Consider the following 26977-nt stretch of genomic DNA (forward strand, 5'->3'; position numbering starts at 1 on the left):
ATGGAGGCTTTTTATTCATTGGGCTGTCACTGTCTCAGATTGGCTGGGCTGTCATGGGGCAGAGAGTTTTCTTCTTCCTACTGGATGGTAGAGGCACCTTCCTGTTGTAAATATAGGCAGAAGTCTCTTCCTAGTTGAAGTGATGTTTGATGATGTATGGCAGGATGTGAGAGCTCCCCCTACAGGCCTGTCCTGATTCCAGTTTTAGCTGAGCTTCCTCAATTAATTCCACAGGTGGAACCCTCATGAATGGGATATAAAAGAGACCCCAGAGAGATCCCTAGCCCTTTCAAATATGTGAGGACACAGTGGGAAGACACCAGCTATGAACCAGGAAGAGGGCTCTCATGAGAACTCAACCCTGCTGGCGCCTTAATCTTAGACTTCCCAACCTCCATACATAACTGTAAGAAATAAATGTCTGTTTTTTTATAAGCCACCCAGTCTGGGGAATTTTGTTACAACCAACTGAACAGACTAAGACAGTGCTTATGTCTATAGTTTCTCCAGGGCACTCATTTATGTCTCATTTCGTAATTTATGCAGAAACACAACTTGAGAACTAGATTCTTGATATATCTAGGTACAGTGACTTTAATGAACTATTTCCTCCAAAGTAAATTTAGATTTAAATTAGTGATACTGATCTGTTTCCTTCAATACAACAGCTGCTCTTAAGATAAGTACAGTGGGATCTGATTTATGATTAGAAGAGGAAGGACAGTTAAAACTAGGCATTGAAAGCTAAAAGATGAAACAAAGTAAAGCAGGGTACAATTGTTACTTGATAGCGCTCATAATTCTTACAGGAGACAGAGAGATGAAAGTCTGCCTGAACTTACAGTACTCCTCTATTAAATGTGTGTGTACATCCCAGCATTTAACCTGGAATAGTCAGATGTAGGAAAGAAATTGAAAGATCAAACCTGAGGAGAGTGAAGCCAGCATGTTAAAAAGAAACAAAATTAATGCAGCAAAACTTATGCTGACCTCCAAACACTGGGATGCAAGAAACAGCAAAATAATTCTCTGTTGCATTCAAGAGAAAACCTGGATAGAGCAAAAAATATATAGAAAAATATATGCAAGTATATTTTCTGTTTCATCAAATCCTAAAAAGGTCATTTTATCTAAAGAGAAAGAAACCAAGATGAATAAAATCTTTGATATATTTACTCCATTTTTGCCTTACTCTGTGTGTGTTTGTGTGTGCATGTGCATGTGTGGTATATACACACTTATATAAAAACAAGGCCAAGTTTTTTTTTTATTTGGACATCAAATTAGAGGTACTATAAATGTTTGTTAATCAGAATGATTAGAGGAAAATCTGTAGTAATTAACTATTTTATTTAACCAATAAAATGAGTCAAGAGTCTTTTGGTTGCAAGTGACTGAAGACATTCAAATGCATTTAAGCGGAAAGTGACCTTACTGGCGTAAGGAACTGAGAAGTCCAGAGGCAGTGCAAGCTTCAAGCACAGCTGGTTCTAGGTACTCAAGGGATATTAGGACTGTGTCTATTTATCTCTTGTCTCTACTTTCCACTGTGTCGATTTTACTCTCAGGAAAGTGCTCATCAAGGAGTATCAGTTTAGTCAACAACAGCTCCACGCTTGTGTCCTAGCCTAGCAACCACAGCAGAAAGAGAGGAGCCAGGAGAGGCAAATCTGTCGTTCTAGGAAATATTCTTGGACTGAGTCTCATTAGTCTGTCCCGGACAATTTTCCTGCCTATTCTAGAACTAATCACACAGCCTGGGAGGAGGGCTGGTATGTGTATGTTCTGATTGGCCAAACTGAGCCTAAGTCTTCTGGAACTTGGGCTGGAGCAGCAGAGTAGGGAATGTTATCCCCACAGAAACTATAGGGAAAGACAGGGGGAAGGGATGATTCACTGAGGAAAACTGGGGATTCTTTGACCAGCCTAAGGAGGAATAACTACTTGGCAAGCAACAACTTCGTATCAACCTGCTTAATTTCTTTCTTTCTTTCAAAGGCAGACAGCAAGGTGGGGTGAGGGGTCCAGCTATTTGTGCTCGATAGTCATTTGATTTCTAGACAAGGGAGAGGTTTTATCCAATGAAAATAAAAATAAATTCAAGAAGAGTATAAGAACTAAGGAAATGACAACTAGGTCTCAGAGAAATGTACCAACAGAGCAGCGGGTCAAAGACTCGTACTACTGAGGTTTTAAAATGGATTCCCTTTAAGTGCTTTTTCTGGTTTACCACCACCCTTTCCCTGTCTAGACAATTTCCTGCCTTTTGATCCACCTCCACGCGGCAGGAGTTAGAAAGCTCACTCTCCCAACTCACTCACAGCTAGGCTGCAGGCACAGAACCTAGGCTCCCCAAATCTCACACACCCACTAGAGACGTCAGACCACAAATGAGCTACATGGCAATACAAGGCTGCAGGAAATCCATTTTGGGGGCACAGGTAGCCTCTGAGATGTTATCTTCCATGGTCAGAAGGTGAAAGTCCTGGCACCTCATGTCCACAGTGAGTGGTGTGTAATGCAGTGTCTGGTTTCATTGGAGCCTTTACTGGCACAATCTCTCAACGTGCTTTGGGCATTGTTTCTCACTGCATGGCCTCCAAACCTGGCTCTCTAGTTCTCCAAAGATTCTCTGACCTGTCTAATATTCCTTAGGAAATGTCTTTTTTTTTTTCTCCTTAAACTTGTATGTACTAAAACATGTATGTACTAAAGTTTATCAAAAATGTAGCACAGGTGTAAAAGGGAAAACTGAACAATTGTTAGATGAGTTTATCGGTTCAAACACCAGATCCAGATAATAAAAATAATAAGATTTTGTCAGCATTATTTGGATAGTTGACTAAACTTTCTATCTAATGTTATATGGTGACCCCAGACCAAGTTCTGTACTTATTTTAGATGGAAGTGTATAGCATGTGTGTTAAGAGCATGGATATTGGAACCAGCCTCTTGGTTTAGAAAAATCAAATGACAATGTTTTGTCACTTACCAGCTTTGTAACCTTTCTGTACCTCAATTTTCTCATCTTTAAAATGGGGGTAACAGAGTAATTACAGAAGTCAAGTATGTATTACATGCAAAGCATTTAGAATATCTGGTACTCACTAAATACTCAATAAATGGTAACTTTTTATTATCTAAAACAGAAATCCTTCAAAAGTTGTAAACATCTAATACATTTTATTTTTAAAATTTCCCATCTAATACATTTCAAAGACTAATTTCACTATTTTTTCTACTGCTTCAAAGATTTGACCCTCAGCCTTCTCACATTCTTTATTCTCCCTAAAGAGTCCTGGGCATTTGCCATTTTCTCTTTCCATTGTCTATCCTCATTCATTGCGGTCCTCACACGTATGTACACACATCTTTAGTAACCTCCTCCTTTCTTTCCTTAATTTAAAAAATTCTCAGTTACCTCAGGAAACTCTCTCTTGATCTCTGGCTCCAATTTCAAAGAGTCAAGATCTTAACTACATTTTTTTTTAAATGGTTCTTTATTGGAGTATAACTGCTTCACAATACCGTGTTAGTTTCTGTTGCACAACAAAGTGAATCGGCCATATGCATACACATGTCCCCATATCCCCTCCCTCTTGAGCCTCCCTCCCAGCCTCCCTATCTGCTATGCTGCTGCTTCCCACCAGCCAAATATTTTACATTCAGTAGTGCATCTATGTCGATGCCACTCTCACTTTGTCCCAGCTTCGCCCTCCCACCCCATGTCATCAAGCCCATTCTCGTGTCTACCTCTTTATTCCTGTCCTGCAACTAGTTTCATCAGTACCATTTTTCTTTTTTTAGATTCCTTATATATGCGTTAGCATACAGTATTTGTTTTTCTCTTTTTGACTTAACTTCACTCTATGACAGACTCTAGGTCCATCCACCTCACTACAAATAACTCAATTTTGTGTCTTTTTATGGCTGAGTAATATTCCATTGTATATATGAGCCACACCTTCTTTATCCATTCATCTGTTGGTGAACACTTAGGCTGCTTCCATGTCCTGGCTATTGTAAATAGTGCTGCAGTGAACATTGTGGTACATGACTCTTTTTGAATTATGGTTTTCTCAGGGTATATGCCCAGTAGTGGGATTGCTGGGTCATATGGTAGTTCTACTTTTAGTTTTTTTAAGGAACCTCCATACTGTTTTCCATAGTGGTTGTATCAATTTACATTCCCACCAACAGTGTAGGAGGGTTCCCTTTTCACCACACCCTTTCCAGCGTTTATTGTTTCTAGCTTTTTTGATAATGGCCATTCTGACTGGCGTGAGGTGATACCTCATTGCAGTTTTGATTTGCATTTCTCTAATAATTAGTGATGTTGAGCATCTTTTCATGTGCCTCTTGGCCATCTGTAGGTCTTACTTGGTGAAATGTCTATTTAGGTCTTCTGCCTATTTTTTAACTAGATTGTTTTTTTGGATATTGAGCTCCATGAGCTGTTTGTATATTTTTGAGATTAATCCTTTTTCTGTTGTTTCATTTGCAAATATTTTCTCCCATTCTGAGGGTTGTCTTTTGGTCTTGTTTATGGTTTCCTTTGCTGTGCAAAAGCTCTTAAGTTTAATTAGGTCCCATTTGCTTATTTTTGTTTTTATTTCTGTTACTCTAGAAGGTGGATCAAAGAAGATCTTGTTGTGGTTTATGTCAAAGAGTGTTTTTCCTGTGTTTTCCTCTAACTACATTTTGAAATAATCTGTTCAGGTTACACTAATTTTGTGGGACCAATTCTAAAAGTGAACACTAGATGGCAACCTTCCTAAACTGTGCTGTTTTCCCAGGAGACAGTTTCTGACCACGACAAATGTTGAGAGCCTCAAAATGGGACTGTATGATTCTTTAATTTCTTAAACTTTTGTTTGTTTGTTGTAAAAATCAAATAAGACTTTGGATCTCTCCATAAAGGATCTCTATAGTGGCTCATTCTTGAAAATAAAGTATTCCTTTTTATATCTTGCATGATCATTAATCTCTACCTTTAAAACTTTTTTTAAATTTTGTTTTATTCCTTAAAATAACGCAAATAGTAGTTGTGTCCACTTATTCATTATACCATATGATGCTTATGGCATATTAAATAGATTTAGTTCTTTGTTATATCTAATATATTTTTATTTAATTTTATAGCCATCCAGAAATGATATTTTATATAATATACATAACAGAAGAACATATGCTTTTTTTTCTTTCTCCATGTTATCCTTATGGAAATTTGAGCTCAAGAACTGTATAATAATAGCTGAGAATTTCCTGATAGTGAGGATGAAGGAGAGCAGAGGTATGTTTTCTTTGAAAAGGGAATTGTATAACTCTCCTAAATTTCCTTAGGAAATTAAAATGTTAACTGGGAAATTATCTCTGGTAAAATGAAAATTTTATTAAATAAAAATACATGTTATTGTGGTTAAGGCAAGGAGTTTTATGACTCCAAGATAAAAATAGACAAAGAATATGAAAAATAGACTAGAGAAGAAATGCAAAAAGCCAAGTACTACATGAAAAAACGTGAAAATCACTAGCATTAAAAAAAGCAAGGGAGGGCTTCCCTGGTGGCGCGGTGGTTGAGAGTCTGCCTGCCGATGCAGGGGACACGGGTTCGTGCCCCGGTCCAGGAAGATCCCACATGCTGTGGAGCGGCTAGGCCTGTGAGCCATGGCCGCTGAGCCTGCGCATCCGGAGCCTGTGCTCCGCAACGGGAGAGGCCACAACAGTGAGAGCCCGCGTACCGCAAAAAAAAAAAAAAAAAAAAAAAGCAAGGGCTTCCCTGGTGGCACAGTGGTTAGGAATCTGCCTACCAGTGCAGGGGACATGGGTTTGAGCCCTGGTCTGGGAAGATCCCACATGCCGCGGAGCAACTAAGCCCATGCGCCACAACTACTGAGCCTACGTGCCACAACAACTGAGGCCCACATGCCTAGAGCCTGTGCTCCGCAACAAGAGAAGCCACGGCAATGAGAAGCCTGTGGACTGCAGTGAAGAGTAGTCCCCGCTCACCACAACTGGAGAAAGCCCCCGGCAGCAATGAAGACCCATGCAGACAAAAATAAAAATAAACAAAATAAATAAATTTATTTTAAAAAAAGCAAAAATAAAATTTTCTTTTGCCAAAAACAACGTTTTGGTTTTATCCCTCCTTTATAGTAAACAACTCAAGCTCAAATCCCAGCTCAGAAATCTACCTAGCTATGTGACCTTGGCCAAATTTTTTGACCTCTCTCTGCTGCAGTTTCCTAATCTGTAAAACAAGGTAAATCAGTAAAATGAGAGTTAAATGAGTTAATGAAAGTAAAGTTCTTAAAAGAGTACCTGGTTGAACTAATACTTTGGGTATACTAGGTTAAAGAAAATAACTCACCAGATAAATGACTGATTGTACAATTATATTTTTAAAAATCCAGCTAAATACTGTTTAATAGAGAGGGACATAAAACATAAGGACAGGGGCTTCCCTGGTGACACAGTGGTTAAGAATCCGCCTGCCAAGGCAGGGGACACGGGTTCGAACCCTGGTCGGGGAAGATCTCACATGCCGCGGAGCAACTAAGCCCGTGTGCCACAACTACTGAGCCCTCGTGCCACAACTACTGAAGCTTGCGCGCCTAGAGTCCGTGCTCCACAACAAGAGAAGCCACCGCAGTGAGAAGCCCGCACACTGCAACGAAGAGTAGCCTCCGCTCGCCGGGACTAGAGAACGGCCGCACACAGCAACGAGGACCCAATGCAGCCAAAAATAAAAAATAAATAAAAATTTTTTAAAAAACATAAGGACATAAAAAGGTTGAAAGTAAAAGTAAGTGAAAAGACATATGTGGCAGATAGTAACCAAAAGAAAGCTTGTTGTCATGTTAGTATTGAAATGGGGGTGGGGGGTGGGTTTTGTTTTGGGGGGGAGTTTTTTGTTTTGTTTTGTTGCGGCAAAAAGCTTTACTGTTTCCATTTGGTCCAAGGCTTGGGGGAGGGCTCCAGGGTGGTTAAAAGACGGCCTAGTGGCTGCAGAGAGAGGCTTCAGGCAGAAGCCCTGGCACCAGAGGGCTCCTCAAAGTCCGCTGGGCTCCAGAGGCTCCTTCTTAGTCATGCTTGACGGTGAGCCTTTGGAAGAGATACTCGCACAGCCCAGCCTGGGGACCAGAGAGCCATCGGAAGTTAGTCAGGTGGTTGCCCATCTTCTTGATGAGTTTCACCTCCTCATCTAGGAGGTGGCTCTCCAGGAAGTCACAGAGCTGAGGGTCTGCGTGGGCAGAACCCAGAGCAAGCAGATCTAAAAGGGCCTGGTTCAGCTTCTTCTCCATGAGAATGGCAGCTTCCATAGTGTCCTGGGTCTTATTCCACTCATCTTGAGATGTCTTCTGCCCATCCTGGAAGAGGGCACAGCCGCTGCACTGGTTTTTCATTTTCAAGAGAGGCTTGGCGCCCTCCTGCTTCTTCTCAGCCAATTTGTGGAAAACGTGGCCCAAGCCCTCCAGAGCTGTGGTGGAAATAGAAGCCCAGAGACAGGTAGGTGTAGGAGGCCGGCCCATGCAAGGTGACCGGGTGGGTGAAGGTGGCTTCCACCTCGATGGAATAATTCTGAGGAATCTGGTTGATGGGTAATAAGGAGTTAAGTTCGAAAAACAGTGCTGACTGGTCCCAGAGGCCGAGGATAACTGAGGGGCTGGTTCTGAAAGTTGCCACTGGAAAAAAGATGGAGGGTAGTCGGAGGCTTGGAGGAAGAGGCCTCCCTGGGTCTGTTCCGTCCAAACACTGTTGAAACAAGAGACAGATCTGCGGGACCTCTGAGCGCACTGCCTTGAAATAGGTTTCATGACCAAAATATAAAAAACAAAACACTAAAAACATTATTAAGAGAGACTGAGTTCATCAAGATGCTGCAACAATTTTAATTTTGTATGCATCTGATTAAAAAAAAAACCTTAAAAATTTAAAGCAATATTTGATATAATTATAGGAAGAAATTAACCATGTAATGGAAAATTTCAGTGTCCATTTGCTCATTTTATTTAATAAATGTTCTTGGGTTCCTGCATGCTAGGAACTCTTCTAGCATACATATGGCTAGAATGAAATATAAAAATCCTCAACCTTTTGAAGTTTACCATACTGGAAGGAGAGGGGGAAACACACAAATAAATACAGTAAAATCCTATGAAAATACACCCAGGATATCATGAATTCTGAGATTATAGAATGAAGGATTTGCTCCTACCCACCACCAAACGCCGCAGGTGGTAGGAAGGAAGGAGAGTAAAGTTCTTATTCTGAGGTTGGGGAATGGAATATGGCAGGGGGTGAAGGGAGGAGCCTGGCAGGAAAATAACACAAAAGCCAGAAGGGAGGTGAAGTTTGAATCCTGCTAGCTCAGTGATCTACCAACTCAGTATTCCCAAACTGGGCCAACAAAACTATTGCCAACTGGCCAGCATTTCCTGGAATCACTGGTGCTTTCTTGAAGTCCAGTCAGTTGCAGACCCTGAATCCTTCCCATCAATATGTAAACTGGAGTGGACCATCACCACTAGATGGTTCCAAACTGTAGTGGGGACCCCGATGGATTCTGGGTAATGAAGCAACAAGCCAGCATTGTGCACGGTCCCCTGACCATTTTATTAATCTCATGCTGAAAGACAAAAAAGAAATCAAAGACAAAAAGATTGGAAAGGAAGACAAAGTACTGCATTTTTTCAAAAAGGATGTGATAGCCTACGGAAAAAAATCTAAAAGACTGCTTATTAGAAGTAATAAGAATTTACCATAAGATCAATATGCAAAATTCAGTTGCATTTATATAAAATTTAACAAGTATTCAGAAAACAATTCTGTAACAACATGCACATAGAAAACATAATTTAGAAAGAGATTACATTTAAATAGCTTAAAAATAGATATCTAAAATGAAATCTAATAAAAGATATATAAAGCCTATACAGAAAAAAATATAAAATGTTATCAAAAGACACTCAGAAGACCTAAGTAAGTGGAGAAATATGCTATGTTCATGGAAAGGAAGGCTCAATTTCTTTTAAAAGAAAGTTGTTCTCCCCAAATTGACGTGCAGAGTTAATGTAATCCTAATTAAAATATCAACAGAGGTTTTGTGAAACATGACAGTTGATTCTGATGTTTACATGGAAAAGGAAGAATAACCAAGGCACTTTTCAATTTTTATTGAAGGAGAAAACTTGGTCAACCAGACACTGAAACTAATGATGAAGCCATAATAATTGAGATAGTGTTGTTTTGGCACAGAGAAGGCCAAATGATCATTGAACAAAAGAGAAAGTCAAGAAAGACCCGAGAAAAAAAAAAAAAAAAAAAAAAAGAAAGACCCGAGAACATATGAAAACTTGACATATGACAGAGGGGAAAATGCTGATTAGTGAGGAATGTTTACACTGAGATTAAATAAATAGACGAGTTTCTTCTGATAATAAATAAATAAATAAGGAAGAAGGAAAACTTCTCCCTTATAGGAGAATCTCATGTAGAAGGAATAAGGTAGAAAATCACCATTTAGCACAAGTATAGCAGTAATTGATTCAGACAAAATTGTTAATGAATGCCAAAACTATTGGGTTGAAATTTGACGAAGATAGCTACATAGTCTCAAAGTATCCCTCCACAAATTACTTATTATTAAATTACAAAGGGGAAGATAGTGCTTTTAGAGAGGATAAACCTGGAAGAGATCACCGTAACCAAGTAGACAAAGTCGACATTACCAAATATGGAGAACACTGACACCATATACTTTCTGAGTGTTGCATTGAAAAGGACACAACCTCATACAGTATTACTGCCAAAAGGTCATCACCTAAGTCTAACTGAAAAAACATTCCATGAAGAAAATCATGAAGAAAACCCACATTGACAGACATTCTACAAAATAATTGACCTGAACTGTTCAAATATGTCAAGGTCAAGAAATACAAAGATTGACTGAAGAACTGTTCCAGACTAAGTGAGACTGAAGAGACAATTCAACTAAATGTAATATGTGATCCTGGACTAGATCCTATAACGGGGAGATGGGCTTGCGGGGTGGAATAGAATGGCTACAAAAGATATTTATTAGGATAACTGGTGAAATTTGAAAATGGGCTATAGCTTAAATATAGTAATGCATCAGTGTTAATTTTCTGATTTTGATAATTGAATGTCCTTGTTTTTAGAAAACATACACCCAAGGCAAAGAGGTGTAATATCTACAACTTATTCTCAAATGGTTCAGAAATAACAACCACCACCATATGCATAGAGACACAAAACAAGAAAACAAATGTGGTAAAATAATAACAATTGTTGAATTTAGTGAATGGTATACAGAAATTTTTTGTAATAGTCTTTTTTTTTTTTTTTTGGCAAATACATGAAGTTTCCATTTTATTACAGTTTTATACCACATTAGTTCAAATGCATTTCTCTACAACTACTCCAACAGAGCTCCTCTGGAATTATTTCAGTCATCCTTAACATGTGACTTTACCAGACTCTGAATGTAAAATAAACATATAAGATTTAAAATTAGTGACTTTTAATTATGAATGGGATAAGAAATAAAGTCATCAGATGATGGCTGGGGCTATTAATTTCCAACGAGACACTTTGCTGAAATGTTTCTCCTGATACCCCAGGCATAAATGAGAACCTTCAAAGAACAAGGGCAGAACCAAAGTACAATAAAGAAGCCTCTGCGGCTTAAGCCTCCCATAGTCCTAAACCTCTGACAGAAGCTAGGCAAAGCATCTTTCTTGCAAATTAAGTGGGTGTCCAGTATTTCCATGTAGTTGAGCTTTCAGAGACAGACACTCAAGCATATCATTAGGATATACCATCTTGGCTCTGGTTGTATTAATTATGCCTGAAGAGTTTAATACCCATCCAAGTCCAAAGGTGGAAGAACACATAAACGGGTATGGTAACCGGCAACAGCCGACTGTAAACGCACAGGCTGGTTGTGCTAGTGCAGCCCTGTGGGAAGTTTTCTTCCACAGAGACCGAGTATAACAGCCCTGCTAACGAGACCAATGGAATAAGGACAGTCAACGTAGGAAGAGACAGAAACATTCTTCTCCACTTATTACGCGCCACTCTGACTTTTTTTTTCTTTTTCTTTTTTTGCGGTACGCGGGCCTATCACCGCTGCGGCCTCTCCCGTTGCGGAGCACAGGTTCCGGATGCGCAGACTCAGCGGCCATAGCTCACGGGCCCGGTCGCTCCGCGGCACGTGGGATCTTCCCGGACTGGGGCACGCGAACTCTGAACCGCTGCGCCACCAGGGAAGCCCTTGCTTTTTTTTTTTTTTTTTTTTTTTTTTTTTTTTGCGGTACGCGGGCCTCTCACTGTTGTGGCCTCTCCCGTTGCGGAGCACAGGCTCCGGACGCGCAGGCTCAGCGGCCATGGCTCACGGGCCCAGCCGCTCCGCGGCATGTGGGATCTTCCCGGACCGGGGCACGAACCCGTGTGCCCTGCATCGACAGGCGGACTCTCAACCACTGCACCACCAGGGAAGCCCCACTCTGACTTTTTAAAAGGTGGGTGGTATTTAGAAAATTTAGTTGTGTGTGTTGTCGTTTTCAAGTATGAGCTACTGCTGCTCCATTTCTTCTTGCTTCTTATTTTGATGTGTCATCCTAGCTGCCTGTGGTATCATATTAGGAATCCCATCGATAATTGGATAGGCTATTTCTAACTCTTCGTTAATTAACTCATTTGGCGATGCTTCATATCGGAGCGGCTTCTTGGAGAATGGGCACACCAGGAACTCCAGCAGTGCTGGGTCGAAGGCGCGGGGCGGTTCCCTTGTCCTCTCGCTCTGGTCTGAGGACGGCCGCGACACCGACGCGTGCACACACCTCTGGGAGACCGCGGGCGGCTGTGCGCATGTCCGCCGCAGCGCTGAGGAGAGCCGGCTGCACACTCCACTCGGCATGGCCTAGCAGCCCGCGACCGGGCCAATGCGCGCCCGTGACCACCCTGTAATAGTCTTTAAACTTTTCTGTGTTTTAAATTATTTTGAAGTAGAAAGTTTAAAAATAGCCAGGGAATAATGAATACAAAACTGAAAACAGTGGTAGCCTCTGGGAGTGATGGGAGAGGCCTGAGGGTGGGAGAGGGACACATAGGTAGATGCAACAGTACTGATTGTGTTCTAGTTCCTAAATCAGATGATGAGATTGTGGACATTTATTTTATTATTTAACTTTCACAATTATATATACATTATGTATTTTTGTACGTGTAAAATATTCTACTTTAAAAGATAATAAAGGGAAAAACAAAGGAAAAGATAATAAGGCATGAGTCAGAGGCTATCTGATGAGCTGTGTGTGCTTATGAGCTCTGTGCCCTTAAGTATGTTTCTTTTCCTCTCTGAGGTTGTCCTCACCTACAAAAAAAGAATAAAAGATCTACTGTGTAGTTTTGTTGTAAGGCACTTGGCAATAAGTGCTAAGTGACAGCTGCTGTTGTTATTGTCTCTGACAGAGCAGAGATAAAGGGAGTATACATACCTACAGCGGTGGGCTTGAGAAAAGTGACAGAAGTTTGGAATAGTCTTTGGGGTCAGTTGGTAAGCAGGTTATCTAGGGAATAAAACTGAGCCAATGTTGGAAATCATCAAGTAGTTGTAGAGCCAATGAGCTTTGTGTATTTTTCCCAAGCTGCACTCCATGGTCAGGAAGTAAGACTTGGAAAAAAACAGATCTTTATGCTGGAAGGTCTAAAGGAAGGTCAACAAAGCAGAAAGGCTGCGGAGAGTGAGGCAGATATGACAGGTCAGAGCATCATACCTAGGCAATGAGCTTTCTCTCATCTAAAATTTTGGAAAAGGAGACACGATTTAGAAGAAGTGGAAGATAAAGAGTGAGCTGATAATTTACTAGATTAACTGGAGACTGTATGAGGCACACCTAGCAGAATAATGATTTTCCAGCCCAGAATAAGGACATCCATTCCTACCTTTTATGTATCAAATAAAAAATAATTCTATCATGATATATGTACACCTAGGTTGCACAAATTCCCTCATAGTTTACCAACATTTTATATATGAAAGTCCTTAACAAATTGCAACCAAAAAAACACAAAAAAGCAAGCAAATATGTGTTGAGCTGCCACTTCATTCAAAATAGTTCTGCTGTAAGGGTTATAATTGAGGATCTAGTATTAGCCAGTCGGTGATTGATTGAAATTTTCATTTTTCAGTATTAATTGCTTTCTGAATATATACACACAGCTAATTTCAGCCTATCGTGCATGAAATTAAACTCAGAAGGTATGAATAGTAGAGCAAATTTGATGATGCCTATACATTACTAACACTTAATTCAGTGAAGAAAATAAATAATATCAGTTTTCTGGCATCTCAAACCCCAAATGTTTTTCAATACAGATAGGATACAGAGATAGTCTGTCACCCTAAAGTACTAGAAATACTGCCAAAGAACCACTATATTAGCTGTTGGTGTATGGGAAATGCTTTTGGTTTCTTACTTCAGTGTTTATTTCTTAAATATGAATTATCTATACTATATATTAACTATTATCACCTTATTTTATATCAGTATGGTATATATTCATTAACACATTATTATCCATTATTTATTCTTTCCTTGCTTCCTGAACTAAATGCACAGACAATTCCAGAGATGAAGGCGGGTATATGTGGTATTAAATTAGGGATTTTAAAAGAAATTCATTATAAAATTTTGGAGTTAACGTGTATAAGAATTGGTAACCCAATCATTGTCTTGTTCTGACTTTGACAGTTTTGCATCAGCCACTGTATTCTCCAGAAATACAATTATATAGAGAAGTTATAATAACTAATGTAAATTTCCTGAGACATGCAATTCTAGAGGAATTGAAGAATATGTGGAGGAATACTTGCAGAGACTTAGGAATGTTGTATTTGAGTCAATATAACAAACTAACCAGGAGGCACCAATGAAATGAAAAGATTTTGAAGAGAAAGATAAAAAGTTACTTGTGACCAACTAAAAATCAGACTTTCAAAGGCAGCCCAAAGAATGATAATGCTACACTTATTTTAATTCCCGTGTTTAAAAAAAAGAGTAGGATGACTCAGTTCATGACGTATTTCTGCCAAAACCATGTTTGAAAAATAAATTTCACAATGAATGAAATAAAATACTATACTACCACCACAGGATTTTAAATAGAAATAGGGATTTCTGATTCCATATGGTAAATTGAATGGATGTATCACTCCCATTCTCTCCTGAATGCCTATTAAAATGACAATCATAATATTTAAAATATATAGGCCTAAAAGACTAACAAAACAGGGGAGAAGACACCAGGGGATAGGAGATAGCAACAGGTATTGGAGGATGGAAAGCTGATGAATTGGGAGAATAGGGGAAACTGAACATAATTTCTTCAGAACAAGGAGAAAGAACCAAGCTGCAAAGGCTCAGGAACTTGGTTTTACAGAAAGGAAGTATGAGGCACAGATCTGGAATTCAGAGAATCGTTTGAAAGTCTGCACAAGAGGCAGTTGGACCTCAAAAAGCCTGGTGACTTCCTCTTACAAATCCTCAGACATGAGATTGATTCCTTGTAGAACATGAATCAAAAAGGTTCTGAGCTTAAGGAGAGAAAAGTTTCAGAAAAGCTCACGGGGAGCTGAGGGGCCGAAAATAGGTGGATTAAGTGGAAGTATGTATATTTATGGGAGAAACACACCTGCACCCTTCACCAGCCCTCTTTCCCCATCCAGGTCCTCAAATACCTGTAGCCAGGCACAAGACTTGAGGGTCTTTCTGTGCAGAAACTGAGTGACCCCTGAGAATACTCCACAAATTCAAAGCCATTGTCAGGCATGCAAGTCTCAAACAAACATACAATTATAAAATACGGCTAGAAAGCAACCATTCAAGATTGGAGCAGGAGAGCAAAGGTTTCTAGAAATAAATTAAAAATGGAACTCAGATTATCTGACAAGTATTGGCCCATATTTAGAAAATTTATTTAGAAGACTTCCAAATGAATAATTGATACAACTATTGACTCCAGGGGAAAAGAAAAGAAGCATAATCATGGTACACTACTAGATTTAGCAGTGAAATATGTGTAGACAGTCAAAATAATGTAAATACATAATAACATTTAGCCAAATCTGTGATTTAATTATATTGGGAGGTCGGAGGGAAAGGAAGCAGCGTGATTGTATGAGAGATAAGTCCTCATTTATCAATGTGAAAAGTCAATAGATCATGTATAAAATAGATAGAATAAGATATAGCAGCATAAATATATAATTCTCATGTATAAAGATAAATATCACAAGACACAGGGAAAGGACTAGAAATAGGGGGTGAGACTGGCCACAGGGAGAGGTGGGTCATTTTTAAAAATTATAAGTGTCTATTATATCTTATTTTTTACTTATACTAGTGAAAAGTAGCTTATACATGAGCTTATATTCTGTGTTTTTCAATCATTTTTAAAACATGATTGCATTTGATAAACAAACAAAGCCATGTTTTGTTCTAATTCTATTTGGAGATTGAAATGAAGCAAACTTTGTAACTAAAAACAATGTAAAGCAATGAGACAAAATGCTGTTTTGTTTTCAAACTGAACATGCTCCTTCTTGCCCCTGCCACAGAATTGGATAAGAACATGCCTCCCCACCCTGGTAAGAAAAACAACTGTTCACTTTTTCTCATTTCCTGGCTGAGGATCTTCAAGTGTCTCCTTATTTCAGTCAATCCAATTTAATGCATTCAATCTAAACTCTTTTCTGCCTGGCTTTCAAAGCCTGTCCTTCTCTCCCCCAGTCTTCTACCTATCTAAACTTATTTTCCATTACATCACAACAGACACCTTCTGTTCAAGTTATATGGATCTCTCAGAACCCTGCATACTCTAGGCCATGCCTGTTTTCATCTTTTGGGTCAAGCTATTACTTGAATACCTGGGCCCATTTCCTCTGTACCTGGCCAAGGTCTTCTTGTGCTTCAAAGCCTGCTTCAGGATTAGCCAAGATATGTCTTATCATAATTCTGCTATTTTATCATCCTTGGAACTTTGGTTTTTATCATTACAACTTGAAAATACTACTTATTGAAGGAAAAAATTTGAAAATTTTCTTTATGACCTTCTTAGATAAAAGGGAAATTTAAACAAATGAACATTTGTCTAAAGTCAAGACAAATGTGCTGAATCTATTGGGTTGGCACCATACCAGTAATTTCCACAGTGTGATATGCCAGTAATTTTTTTCAGCATTGTAGCGTTCCCTATTAAAGGACCATCTCTTTAAAGCACCTAGTCCCAACAACATGAACACACATATAATTTTTCAATGTCTATTTGAAGGGACAAATAGCAAATCAAGGCTAGATTGAGATACCAATAAATCTGATAAGAATTTATGTTTGTATTGATCCTTCCTATTATTTAAAGGTTATCATTTTTACTGTATTTATTGTAGAAACAATATAATAATAATAACAGAAAAAAAAGGAAAAAAACTATCTCTTCTTCTCCCACCCAAAGAAACTGTTTTTACTTTTTTCATGTAACTCTTTCATTTCTCATCCCCATAAACACATCGTTTTACATATAAAGTATTCTATTTTTTGCCTTAGCATTGTATTATAAACATTTTCATGTTGTAAGACTTCCTTCATACTTATTTTAATAGTTATACAATAATCCATCTATAAATATCTATATAATAATTCATCTGTTGTAGTACCATAATTATTTGTTTCTCTATCATTAGTCATTTACAGCTCCTTCCCGCTTTTTTAGTAGGCTGTGGGCAAATAGGGAATGGATTTGGGTAGAGTCTAAGTGATCTAGTTTGGCTGACTAGATTTTTCCTTAATAAAACAGTCGATTTTTCTCTTCACTTTGTACCTGAGAAACTTAGTACAAGCGTACTCGTTTATAATTTGAAGTGACCTGTTTTTCATGATTCTCCAGTAGTGCTAATACCTATAGAACAAATATTTTCTCAAAATTTTGTGCTCTACTGATAGCATATTTTTATCCACTAAATAAGCATTTTCTTATGTATATTCTTGTGTGGGATAGTTCTTTTTAAAACCACTGTAATTATCCATCTACTTATCTTACAAGTGGGAACATAATTTTTGTGGCTGTTTCACTTACTGTGGAAAGAATACAATGTTTTACTACAAAAGTACATCAAAAAGCCCTTTAATTCTGGTACTTCTTATCCTTCAGTCATAAAAACAGGCTAGGATTATGGAAAAAAAGAGATTAGAAGGCAGTGTAGGCAAAACTATACCCTAAACTAGCTACAAAAATAAGTCTTTTTAAAAACATCACACTCAGAACTATGATTTTAAACCCCTTAATTTAACTTTGCCTTGCCTTTGAAAGGAAAAACTCCTTGAACTTTAAATAGCTTTTAAATTTTAACTCTGCTCTCTCATTGAATGTTTCAAGTCCCAAAGCCACTATTTGTTGGATGAGAAATAACATTTGTAAGAGAGGCCCTCACTAACTATGCATGTGGACTTGTCAGCTATCATTTCTAGAGCTAATTTCCATACCAGTGACCAGATAAACCCAGGGGGTAAGACAACAGCTAAGAGAGCAAAACTCTGTAACCTACAAAATCTTTCTCACACTGAATTTTTAAATGTACTGAACAAAAGTGGGAAGGAGGAGAAGGTAGAGAAACTATTTTCTCTTGACTTAAAAAAGATTGGGCAAATGCCTACATTAAATCTCATAGGAAGCCTAAGTTATTAAAGATAAATGATTGAGAAATGAAAACCTGTAATCAGGTAAATGTTAAAATAAATTTCCCAAAACTTTGACCTGCATAAGTGGTTCTCAACCCCAGCACACATTAAAATCACCTGGAAAGCTTTTAAGTAATACACAGTGAGGTACTGAATTGCCCTGCTGTGAAGCCTGAGCATTGGCATATTTTAAATCACCAAGACGGTTTAATATGCAGGAGGACTGATAACACAGATCCACATATTACCAAATACAATGGCAGATTTTTTTTTTTTTTTTGGTCTTAGTTCCCCCACCAGGGCCAAACCTGTGCCCCCTGCAGTGGAAGCATGGAGTCTTAACCATTGGACCACCAGGGAAGTCCCAGTGGGGTAGATTTTTAACCAAAAGAACTTGTTGCTTTCGCATGAATAAATCCTCACCAAGGGCCTGCAAGGGCCAGGCACCGTGTTAGGCTCTGAGGATACAAGAGTATTTGAAAATTAAAGACTTCATGACATATCTGCAGTTCAGATTCTTTAAAAAGTATTATTTTAAAAAATCTTCCATCATTTTTTCCTGTAAAAAGAATATACACCAACACATATTTCTGATGAAGTCCACTCTTCAAGCTTGATTTGAAAATGAGGGAGGGATGGAGATGCAAGAGGGAAGAGATATGGGGTTATATGTATAACTGATTCACTTTGTTATGAAGCAGAAACTAACACACCACTATAAAGCAATTATATTCCAATAAAGATGTAAAAAAAAAACAAAAAACAAAAAAATTTAAAAAAGAAAAATAAAAAAAAGAAAATGAACTATAATTTGAAAAATAAGAACATAAATGGCAAAAACAAAATATTTACTAATAAGAAATGAGGATTCATGGCTCTAGGATTCTGGTCAACACTAGAATCAGGATTTCAAAGTAGATGGGCAAAAGACTCTTTTTCATATTTATACACAGTCGGTTTTAATGAAAATTCTGCGAGTAACAATATCCATCACTTAACCATGAATAAGCCAAGAGACTTTTCACAACATGAAGGAGATAGAAATCACAAACTCTGAACTGCAAGGAAAAAAAAAACATTTCAGGCTAGTACTTCGTGATAGTCAGAGAGAGGAGGCTTACAGCCAGCAGAGAAGCTGAGGTGGTAAGATGATTTGAATGACTGCAGTTAAGGAAGTTGAAACACCCACAGCGTCCTCAACCAGAAATTTAATATGGCTTTATTTCTCTTGATACGTAAATTCTAAGGAATCATAACAGTCCATATTCAACTGTGAAAACAAAAATGTACTCCAAAGTTAAGTGAAATTACCTATAGGTTATTAATAAACGAACTAAAAACCTTAAGAATTAGAGTTCTCAATTGGATGGCTCTGGGGATTTGATCCATAAAGAGGCACTTTCACAAAAACTGAGAGCTTGATCTTAAAAGAATATAAAAAATACCTTGGACACTATTTGAACACCCAAATAATAACTATTGGTGCTGGCATTATGACCAGCAGTAACATATATTGGTCTGATTCCAAAATTAGAGCTAATAATTATGTTTCATGAGGAAAACCTAGAGAGTACCTATCACCTATTATAAGATATTGATTAAAATATTTAAAGTTTTCCTTAGATTTAAAATGGATCTCTATTCAAAGGCCACCTATGAAAAAGCACTCTTTTTGAGAAGTGTGTAGCATTTGTTTTTAGTCTCCTTGTACTTGGTTTCCTGAGAACTGCAACGTTTTTTCAATTATGTGCTCTCTGAAAAAGTTCTTATCATTTAATGTCTATGGAATAGTCCACTATTTCTATATATAAGTTGTTACTACCATCATCCCGCTTCATAATAAAAATGATGATGACGATGAGACAATTCATTGGGCCCTATTATATACCAGGTCCTTAATGTATACTAAGCATTCGTATATATTATCTCATTTAATCCACACAATTAATTCATTTATTCCTATTTTAAGAATGAGAGGACTGCAGCTAAACAAGGTTTGAAAATTTGCCCAAGGTCACAGAATTAGGAAGTGGCAGTAATTAAACCAAAGTTCTTTAGTTGTTTTTTTTCCAGTTTGGAAATCTAATACATTCTAATAATATATGTTCTCTGCACAAAAATTCTAAAATATAGAAAAATTGAAAAGAGTAAAAGGGTTTAGCCCTGAAAGATAACTGTTGCAGAATTTTCATTGTATATCCTTTCCATCTTTTTCTGTACCTTGTAAACAAATGCCTGTTATCTTTAGTACCAAGCTCAGCTAACCCCTCTATGCTTCCTTCTGTGTGTATTCAAAATCTGCCCTTTTAGAGATTCCCTGGTCATCTTCTGTCCCCCATACCTACACTCTGGTTAGAAGTACACACAAAGAGAATTCCCTGGTGGTCCAGTGATTAGGACTCTGTGCTTCCACTGCAGGGGCCAGGGTTCGATCCCTGGTTGGGGACCTAAGATCCCACAAGTCGCGCAGTGCAGCCAAAAAAAGAAAAGATGAGAAATACACACAAACACACAAGGAGTTACACTTCCTTTTTCCTTCCTACCTCTCACATGGGTGTCATTCCCTCTGCCCTGTCTATCCCTTATCAAAAAACTGGCAAAAGAAAAAAGCAAAACCCAGATGACCAGACAAACAAAGAATATCTTCAGAACACACCAAAGTAATATAATGAATCACTGGAAATGATGTCGTAGGTCTCAGAGTGTAGAGATAGATGTCATCAACCTGGGTCTCTGGGGAATGAACAGCATGCAAGATGGACTCTTTAAATGTCCATCAACAGGGGAATGTATAAAGAAGCTGTGGTACATACATACAATGGAATATTACTCAGCCATAAAAAGGAACAAAATTGGGTCATTTGTAGAGATGTGGATGGACCTAAACACTGTCATACAGAGTGAAGTAAGTCAGAAAGAGAAAAACAAATATTGTATATTAACACATATATGTGGAATCTAGAAAAATGGTATAGATGATCTTATTTGCAAAGCAGAAATAGAGACACAGATGTAGAGAACAAATGTATGGACACCAATGGGGAAGGGGGGGTGATGAATTGGGGGATTGGGATTGACATATATACACTACCGATACTATATATAAAATAGATAACTAATGAGAACCTACAGTATAGTTCAGGGAACTCTACTCACTGCTCTATGGTGACCTAAGTGGGAAGGAAATCCAAAAAAGATAGGATATATGAATACATACAGCTGATTCACTTTGCTGTACAGTAGAAACTAACACAACATTGTAAAGCAACTATACTCCAATAAAAATTAATTTTAAAAAAAGTTTCTAAGGAAAAAGTTTCAAAAGGAATCTAATGAAGTATGCTTTAATCTCTAATACACACACACACACACACACACACACACACACACACACACACACACCCCTTATAACTGTCTCCCTAGTGACTGTATGCTTTTTTTTAAACTATAGTTCATTTACAACGTTATATTAGTTTTGAGTATACAACATAGTGATTCACTATTCTTATAGATTACACTCTACTTAAAGTTATTATAAAATATTGGCTATATTCTCTATGCTATCTAATATATCCTTCTATCTTATTTATTTTATACATAGTAGATTGTACCTCGTAATCCCTTACTCCTATCTTGTCCCTCCTCCCATCCCTCTCCCCACTGGTAACCACTAGTTTGTTCCCTATATCAGTGAGTCTTTCTACTTTGTTATATTCATCTTTGTTTTGGTTTTTAGGTTTTACATATAAGTGAAAACATACACTATTTGTCTTTCTCTGTCTGCCTTATCTCACTAAGCATATTACCCTCCAGATCCATCCATGTTTTTGCAAAGGGCAAAATTTTATTCTTTTTTATGACTGAGTATTATTCCATTGTATATATATACTAGTTTCTTTATCCATTCATCTGTGGGTGGACACTTAGTTGCTTCCATAGCTTGGCTATTTTAAATAATGCTGCTATGAACATTGGGATGCATTTATCCTTTCAAATTAGTGTTTTTGGTTTTGTCACATATATACCCAGGAGTGGAATTGCGGGTCATATGGTAGCTCTAATTTTAGATTTTTGAGGAACTCCTATACTGTTTTCCACAGTGGCTGCACCAATTCACATTCCCACCAACTGTGTCCAAGGGGTCCCTTTCCTCCCCATCCTCACCAACATTTGTTATTTGTGGTCTTTTTGATGACGGTCATTCTGACAAGTGTGAGGTGATATCTCATTGTGGTTTTTATTTACATTTCCCGAATACAATGTTGAGCGTCTTTTCATGTGCCTGTTGGGCACCTCTATGTCTTCCTTGGAAAAATGTCTATTCAGTTCTTCTGACCATTTTTTAATAGGGTTGTTTCTTTTTGTGATATTGAGTTGTATGAGCTGTTTTTATATTTTGGATATTACCCCCTTGTTGGTCATATCATTTGCAAATATTATCTCCCATTAAGTAGGCTGTTTTTTTGTTTTGTTGATGGTTTCCTTTGCTGTGCAAAAACTTTTAAGTCTAACTGTGTCCCATTTGTTTATTTTTGCTTTTGTTTCATTTGCCTGAGGAGACAGAGCCAAAAAAATTATTACTACAATTTATGTCAAAGCGTGTTCTGCCTACGTTTTCTTCTAGGAGTTTTATAGTTTCTGGTCTTATGTTTAGGTCTTTAATCCATTTTGAGTTTATTTTTCTACATGGTGTGAGCAAATGTTCTAATTTCATTCCTTCACATGTAGTTGTCCAGTTTTCCCAGTGCCATTTATTGAAGAAACTGTCTTTTCTCCATTTCATATTCTGCCTCCTTTGTCGTAGATTAATTGACCATATGTGCATGAGTTTATTTCTGGGCTTTCTATTCTGTTCCATTGATCTATGTGTCTGTTTTTGTGCCAGTACCATGCTATTTTGATGACTGTAGCTTTGCAGTATAGTCTGAGGTCAGGGAGCATGATACCTCCAGCATTGCTCTTTTTCCTAGTGACTGTATTCTTGAGTCAACATTTCTGAAACACAGATTTCAGAAAGTGTAGTTTCCTGCGACTTCTTTGAAGGGAATTTTGGAAATAACTATAGGAGTGTAAAGTATACTTACTCTTTAATCAGCAGCAGTTTAATTTCTAGAAGTTTATTCTTCAGACCTACTCAAATAAGTGCACAAAAAACATGTACAAGGATATTAGTAGAGCATTGTTTGTAATTGAGAAAAATTAGAAAGCACTTACATACCCATCAGTGAGGGACTATGGTAGGTGCTGGGGACACAGAAGTGGTACCCACCCTGCTGGAGTTTCATTCCAGCAGATATATGACTTATCCTGAAGTATATGTCTTAGTTTGAAGCACACTCTGTGAATTTGCATTCTGGAACCTTTCCATTGCTACCTCAGATGGTATCACTGAGAGATCATAAAATTAGCTTTTCTTATACTGGCACAGCAGGAACCACTAAATGGAGGACCAGCTAAGCTGTATCATTATTTGTTTTGTTTAAACTAATCCACCTTTAAATACTTTTTCTACTGGAACTCTTAATGTATGCTTTTCTTTCCCCAAAGTGTCAAGGAATTCACATTCCCTGTTTGCCTTCCAGATTTTCTTGCAGTGACAATGGCAGCTGGGTATCCAAATCAGTTTTTAAAACACCAGAGCCACCACTGGTATCCTTCCAGAATTTCCATGAAATACAGAAATTGTGGAAACAGGAGAATAAGAGTGAAATTCCTTCATAGCCACTTTCCCCAAGCAGAGGTTCAGGAACAAGGATTATAGCGTGTGTGATAGCCTGAAGTCAAACATTTCAAAATGTGAGCAAAATATATATTTTGGAACAGAATTGAGCAACAAATATTGTAAATCTTTGAATGGGATTTGCAGCCAACCATTGTGTGTGTTTTCTAGAGTCTATTTACCCTTTTTTGCTAACGCAACTCATTAGGAAAAGATGGGGATGGGACTTCCCTGGTGGTCCAGTGGTTAAGACTCCACGCTCCCAATGCAGGGGGCCCAGGTTCGATCCCTGGTCAGGGAACTAGGTCCCGCATGCATGCCGCAACTAAGAGCCCGCATGCCGCAACTAAAAGATCCAACATGCCGCAACGAAGATCCCGCGTGCCACAACTAAGACCTAACACAGCCAATAATAAATTTGTTTTTTAAAAAAAGAAAAGATTGGGACTTCCCTGGTTGCGCAGTGGTTAAGAATCCGCCTGCCAATGCAGGGGATACGGGTTCAATCCCTGTTGCAGGAAGATCCCATATGCTGTGGAGCAACTAAGCCCGTGTGCCACAACTACTGAGCCAGTGCCCTAGAGCCCACAAACCACAACTACTGAGCCCATGCACCTAGTGTTCCACAAGAAGAGAAGCCACCACAATGAGAAGCCCACGCACCACAACGAAGAGTAGCCTTCTCTCACCACAACTAGAGAAAGCCCACACGCAACAACGAAGACCCAATGCAGCCATAAATTAATAAATACATTTATAAAAAAGAAAAGAAAAGAAAAGATGGGGAAAATCAGGTCAAAATCAATGTATATTTACTTTAAATACAATTTTATTGATTTCATACAGTAACATATATGTAACTACCATAAGAATCATGCCAAAATTTTTAACAAAAGATATAGAGTATCCTTCCTTTAGATTAGGACATTAACTATATGCCAGTTGGATTCCCAGGGTTTTGATTGGGCAAAGGGAAGCTTCAGCATAACCAAATCCACTATGCTATCACAAATTCAGAATAGTGAAATAAGGTTGGAAGAGATCTTATAGGTTATCTGGTTGAATCATCAAATCAATACTCCCTACCAGTTAGTAAGTATATATTTGTTGGGCACATACTATGTGCCAAGCCTGTAGTAGGTGATTTCTAGCCTATTCTGCAGAAAATCTCCAAAAGGAGGAACTCGCCACCTCCCCAAGCAACCCGTTCCTTCTTGGGCAGCTCTAACGATTAACTCTGAGCTGCCAGCAATGTATCTTCTGAAACTGCCCTTACCATACTTGTCACTGACCTCCCTATTGCAAGAATCAGTGCCCTGTTTTTGTGTTTTTTTTTTTTTTTTTGCGTTATGCGGGCCTCTCACTGTTGTGGCCTCTCCCGCTGCGGAGCACAGGCTCCGGACGCACAGGCTCAGTGGCCATGGCTTACGGGCCCAGCCGCTCTGCAGCATGTGGGATCTTCCCGGACCGGGGCACAAACCCATGTCCCCTGCATCGGCAGGCGGACTTTCAACCACTGCGCCACCAGGGAAGCCCAGTGCCCTGTTTTTAATTGCATATTGCTTGAAGTACCTGGAGCACTTGACACCAATGACCACATCTTTTTTTGAACTTCTGGTCTAATTTCATGTCTTCCCCCCAAATTAGATCAAGTTCCCCTAGTTAGAAGCTGTTATTGCACCCTATTGCAGTTTTCCTACAAAACACTGATGAGAGTTTATAAATGAATGTTTCAGAGCCTGGACCTCACTTCCAGACAGCCTAGATTCAAATCCTGCTCTAACATGCACTAGCTGTGTGACCTTGGGCAAGTTTTCACTATACATCTATAAAATTAAGTTAATATATTGATACCTACCTCACAGGCTGTTGTGAGTATTAAATAAGTTAATATTTATAAAGTGCTTAAAACAATGTAACTGGCAAATAGTAACCACTATGTGTTTGTAAATTAAATAAATGTGATTAAAATCTGTGGTCTCTACTAAATTATAAATTCCATGAGGATAAGATGGAATCATGTCTACTCTGCTTAACATTTTATGTCCACTGCCAAATTCTGTGTCTTTCGCGTCAAAGTGCTTGTTGAATGAGTGAAAGAATAAGTTTACACATGAAGGAAGAATCAAACAATTCTGGTATAAGTTTTATCATCTCATATGCAGAGTGCACCCCCTCAAGTATCATCCCACATCTGGCCCATGATGGTTACTGGCAAACACCTATTCTAGACAATCTCTCTGGAGTGTACCCTCCTTGCTAGTACTCAATTGGCGACCCTTGGTCTCTTCTCCTGACTTTCATGTTTCTGATTCCAGAAGCTGAGCTTGAGAAATGCTCTGACCCCTTCAATCTCGGCAACCTAAAAAGATATCATTTTCTAGCACGCTGAATGGGCTTCCCCCTTAGCCTTCAGTTTTGCTCACTCCCTTAATTTTGGTGTTTCCTCGAAGCCCGAGGTCCATAGCTAGTGTGTTTTAAGCTGACACTAAACCCAGGTGTCAGCTTATGATATATGATGTCATTTAAACTCTAGAAATATGCAGTTCTTGGATAGAAGGTAAAGAAATTTGGCAATCTACTACTCAGAACATTTTATTCTCTTTATTTCTCTGAGGTAGGATCTTTCCATTTTGGCCAGATCGAAAGATGTGGTTACTATTCAAGGTTTGCCTAGTATACGTTCTATAAAATCAGCTTTGCATTTGCAACATTGCTCTGTTTTGTTCTTGTTGCTGGGTTCTCTGTCATCCTTTAAAGGAGCTGCTTTATAGCATTTAGATCCTGAAAAACACTGGGACCATGCCAGAAATTATTTGGCAAAAGGGAAGATTATGGGGGTAAAAAATCTGCACTGCTATAAAGCAGTGGCAAAGATCCTCATAGTTTTCAGGTTAAGAGATAATAATAGGATGGAGGAGGAAAAGGATAACAGCAAATAGACTTTGGGTAAAAATCTTAGTTTCCTCATATAATATTTAGTCATTAGGTCGTGTATATGTGCCCACTGTAAAACACCTAGGTACAGAAACAAAACTTGAAAGCTACTACATGACAAATTCATGGGTGTCAAAATGAGTTTGTCTCCATTCAGTCCTCCAGGCAGAACTATTAGTAGAACTTGGTTGAGGAGGTAGACCTGTTGACCTTTGAAAGTCAAGAGAATTAATACAACAGAACCATAGGATAACTAAGGTCAAAGTTCACAAAAAGGGCTCTTCAAGTCAGTCATTTCTCACCATCTCAATTTCTCCTCTGGTTAGTTCTCAAGAAATAAACTAAAAAGATGATAGATAGATAGATAGATTCTATTTGCCCAGAAACAAGTCCTTCTCTAAATCTAAGACCAGAAAATTGGTGGTAAAGTTAACTCCAAATGATTTTTTTTTAATCATTAAAGTGTTCAAACCTTTCAAACACACACACACACACACATTTCAAAGTTAACGTTTGAAAAATTTTTATAAATATTAATTTTGTTGTTAAAGATTTATCTGGT

The 26977-nt window shown here is 38.3% G+C and overlaps 2 protein-coding genes, 1 non-coding gene and 1 pseudogene across 3 annotated transcripts; 1 reads left to right on the top strand and 3 right to left on the bottom strand.

The window, feature by feature from the left end:
- Positions 1–7082: 7082 nt before the first annotated feature.
- LOC101269220 (ferritin light chain-like) lies at positions 7083–7851 on the bottom strand (annotated as a pseudogene).
- Positions 7852–10440: 2589 nt separating this feature from the next.
- On the bottom strand, positions 10441–11132 carry LOC101289398 (phosphatidylinositol N-acetylglucosaminyltransferase subunit Y-like). Its single transcript, XM_004269599.3, has one exon. It carries the CDS (start codon positions 11074–11076, stop codon positions 10861–10863), a length of 216 nt encoding a protein of 71 aa, XP_004269647.1. The 5' UTR covers positions 11077–11132; the 3' UTR covers positions 10441–10860.
- A 164-nt stretch (positions 11133–11296) lies between these two features.
- Positions 11297–11941, bottom strand: LOC101289154 (protein preY, mitochondrial-like). Its single transcript, XM_004269598.3, has one exon. It carries the CDS (start codon positions 11939–11941, stop codon positions 11597–11599), a length of 345 nt encoding a protein of 114 aa, XP_004269646.1. The 3' UTR covers positions 11297–11596.
- Positions 11942–23706: 11765 nt separating this feature from the next.
- On the top strand, positions 23707–23779 carry TRNAW-CCA (transfer RNA tryptophan (anticodon CCA)). The gene has a single exon. It is a non-coding gene; the product is annotated as a tRNA-Trp (tRNA).
- Positions 23780–26977: the final 3198 nt, after the last annotated feature.

This window comes from Orcinus orca, chromosome 4 (genome assembly GCF_937001465.1).
Source record: "Orcinus orca chromosome 4, mOrcOrc1.1, whole genome shotgun sequence".
Classification (NCBI taxonomy): Eukaryota; Metazoa; Chordata; class Mammalia; order Artiodactyla; family Delphinidae; genus Orcinus; species Orcinus orca.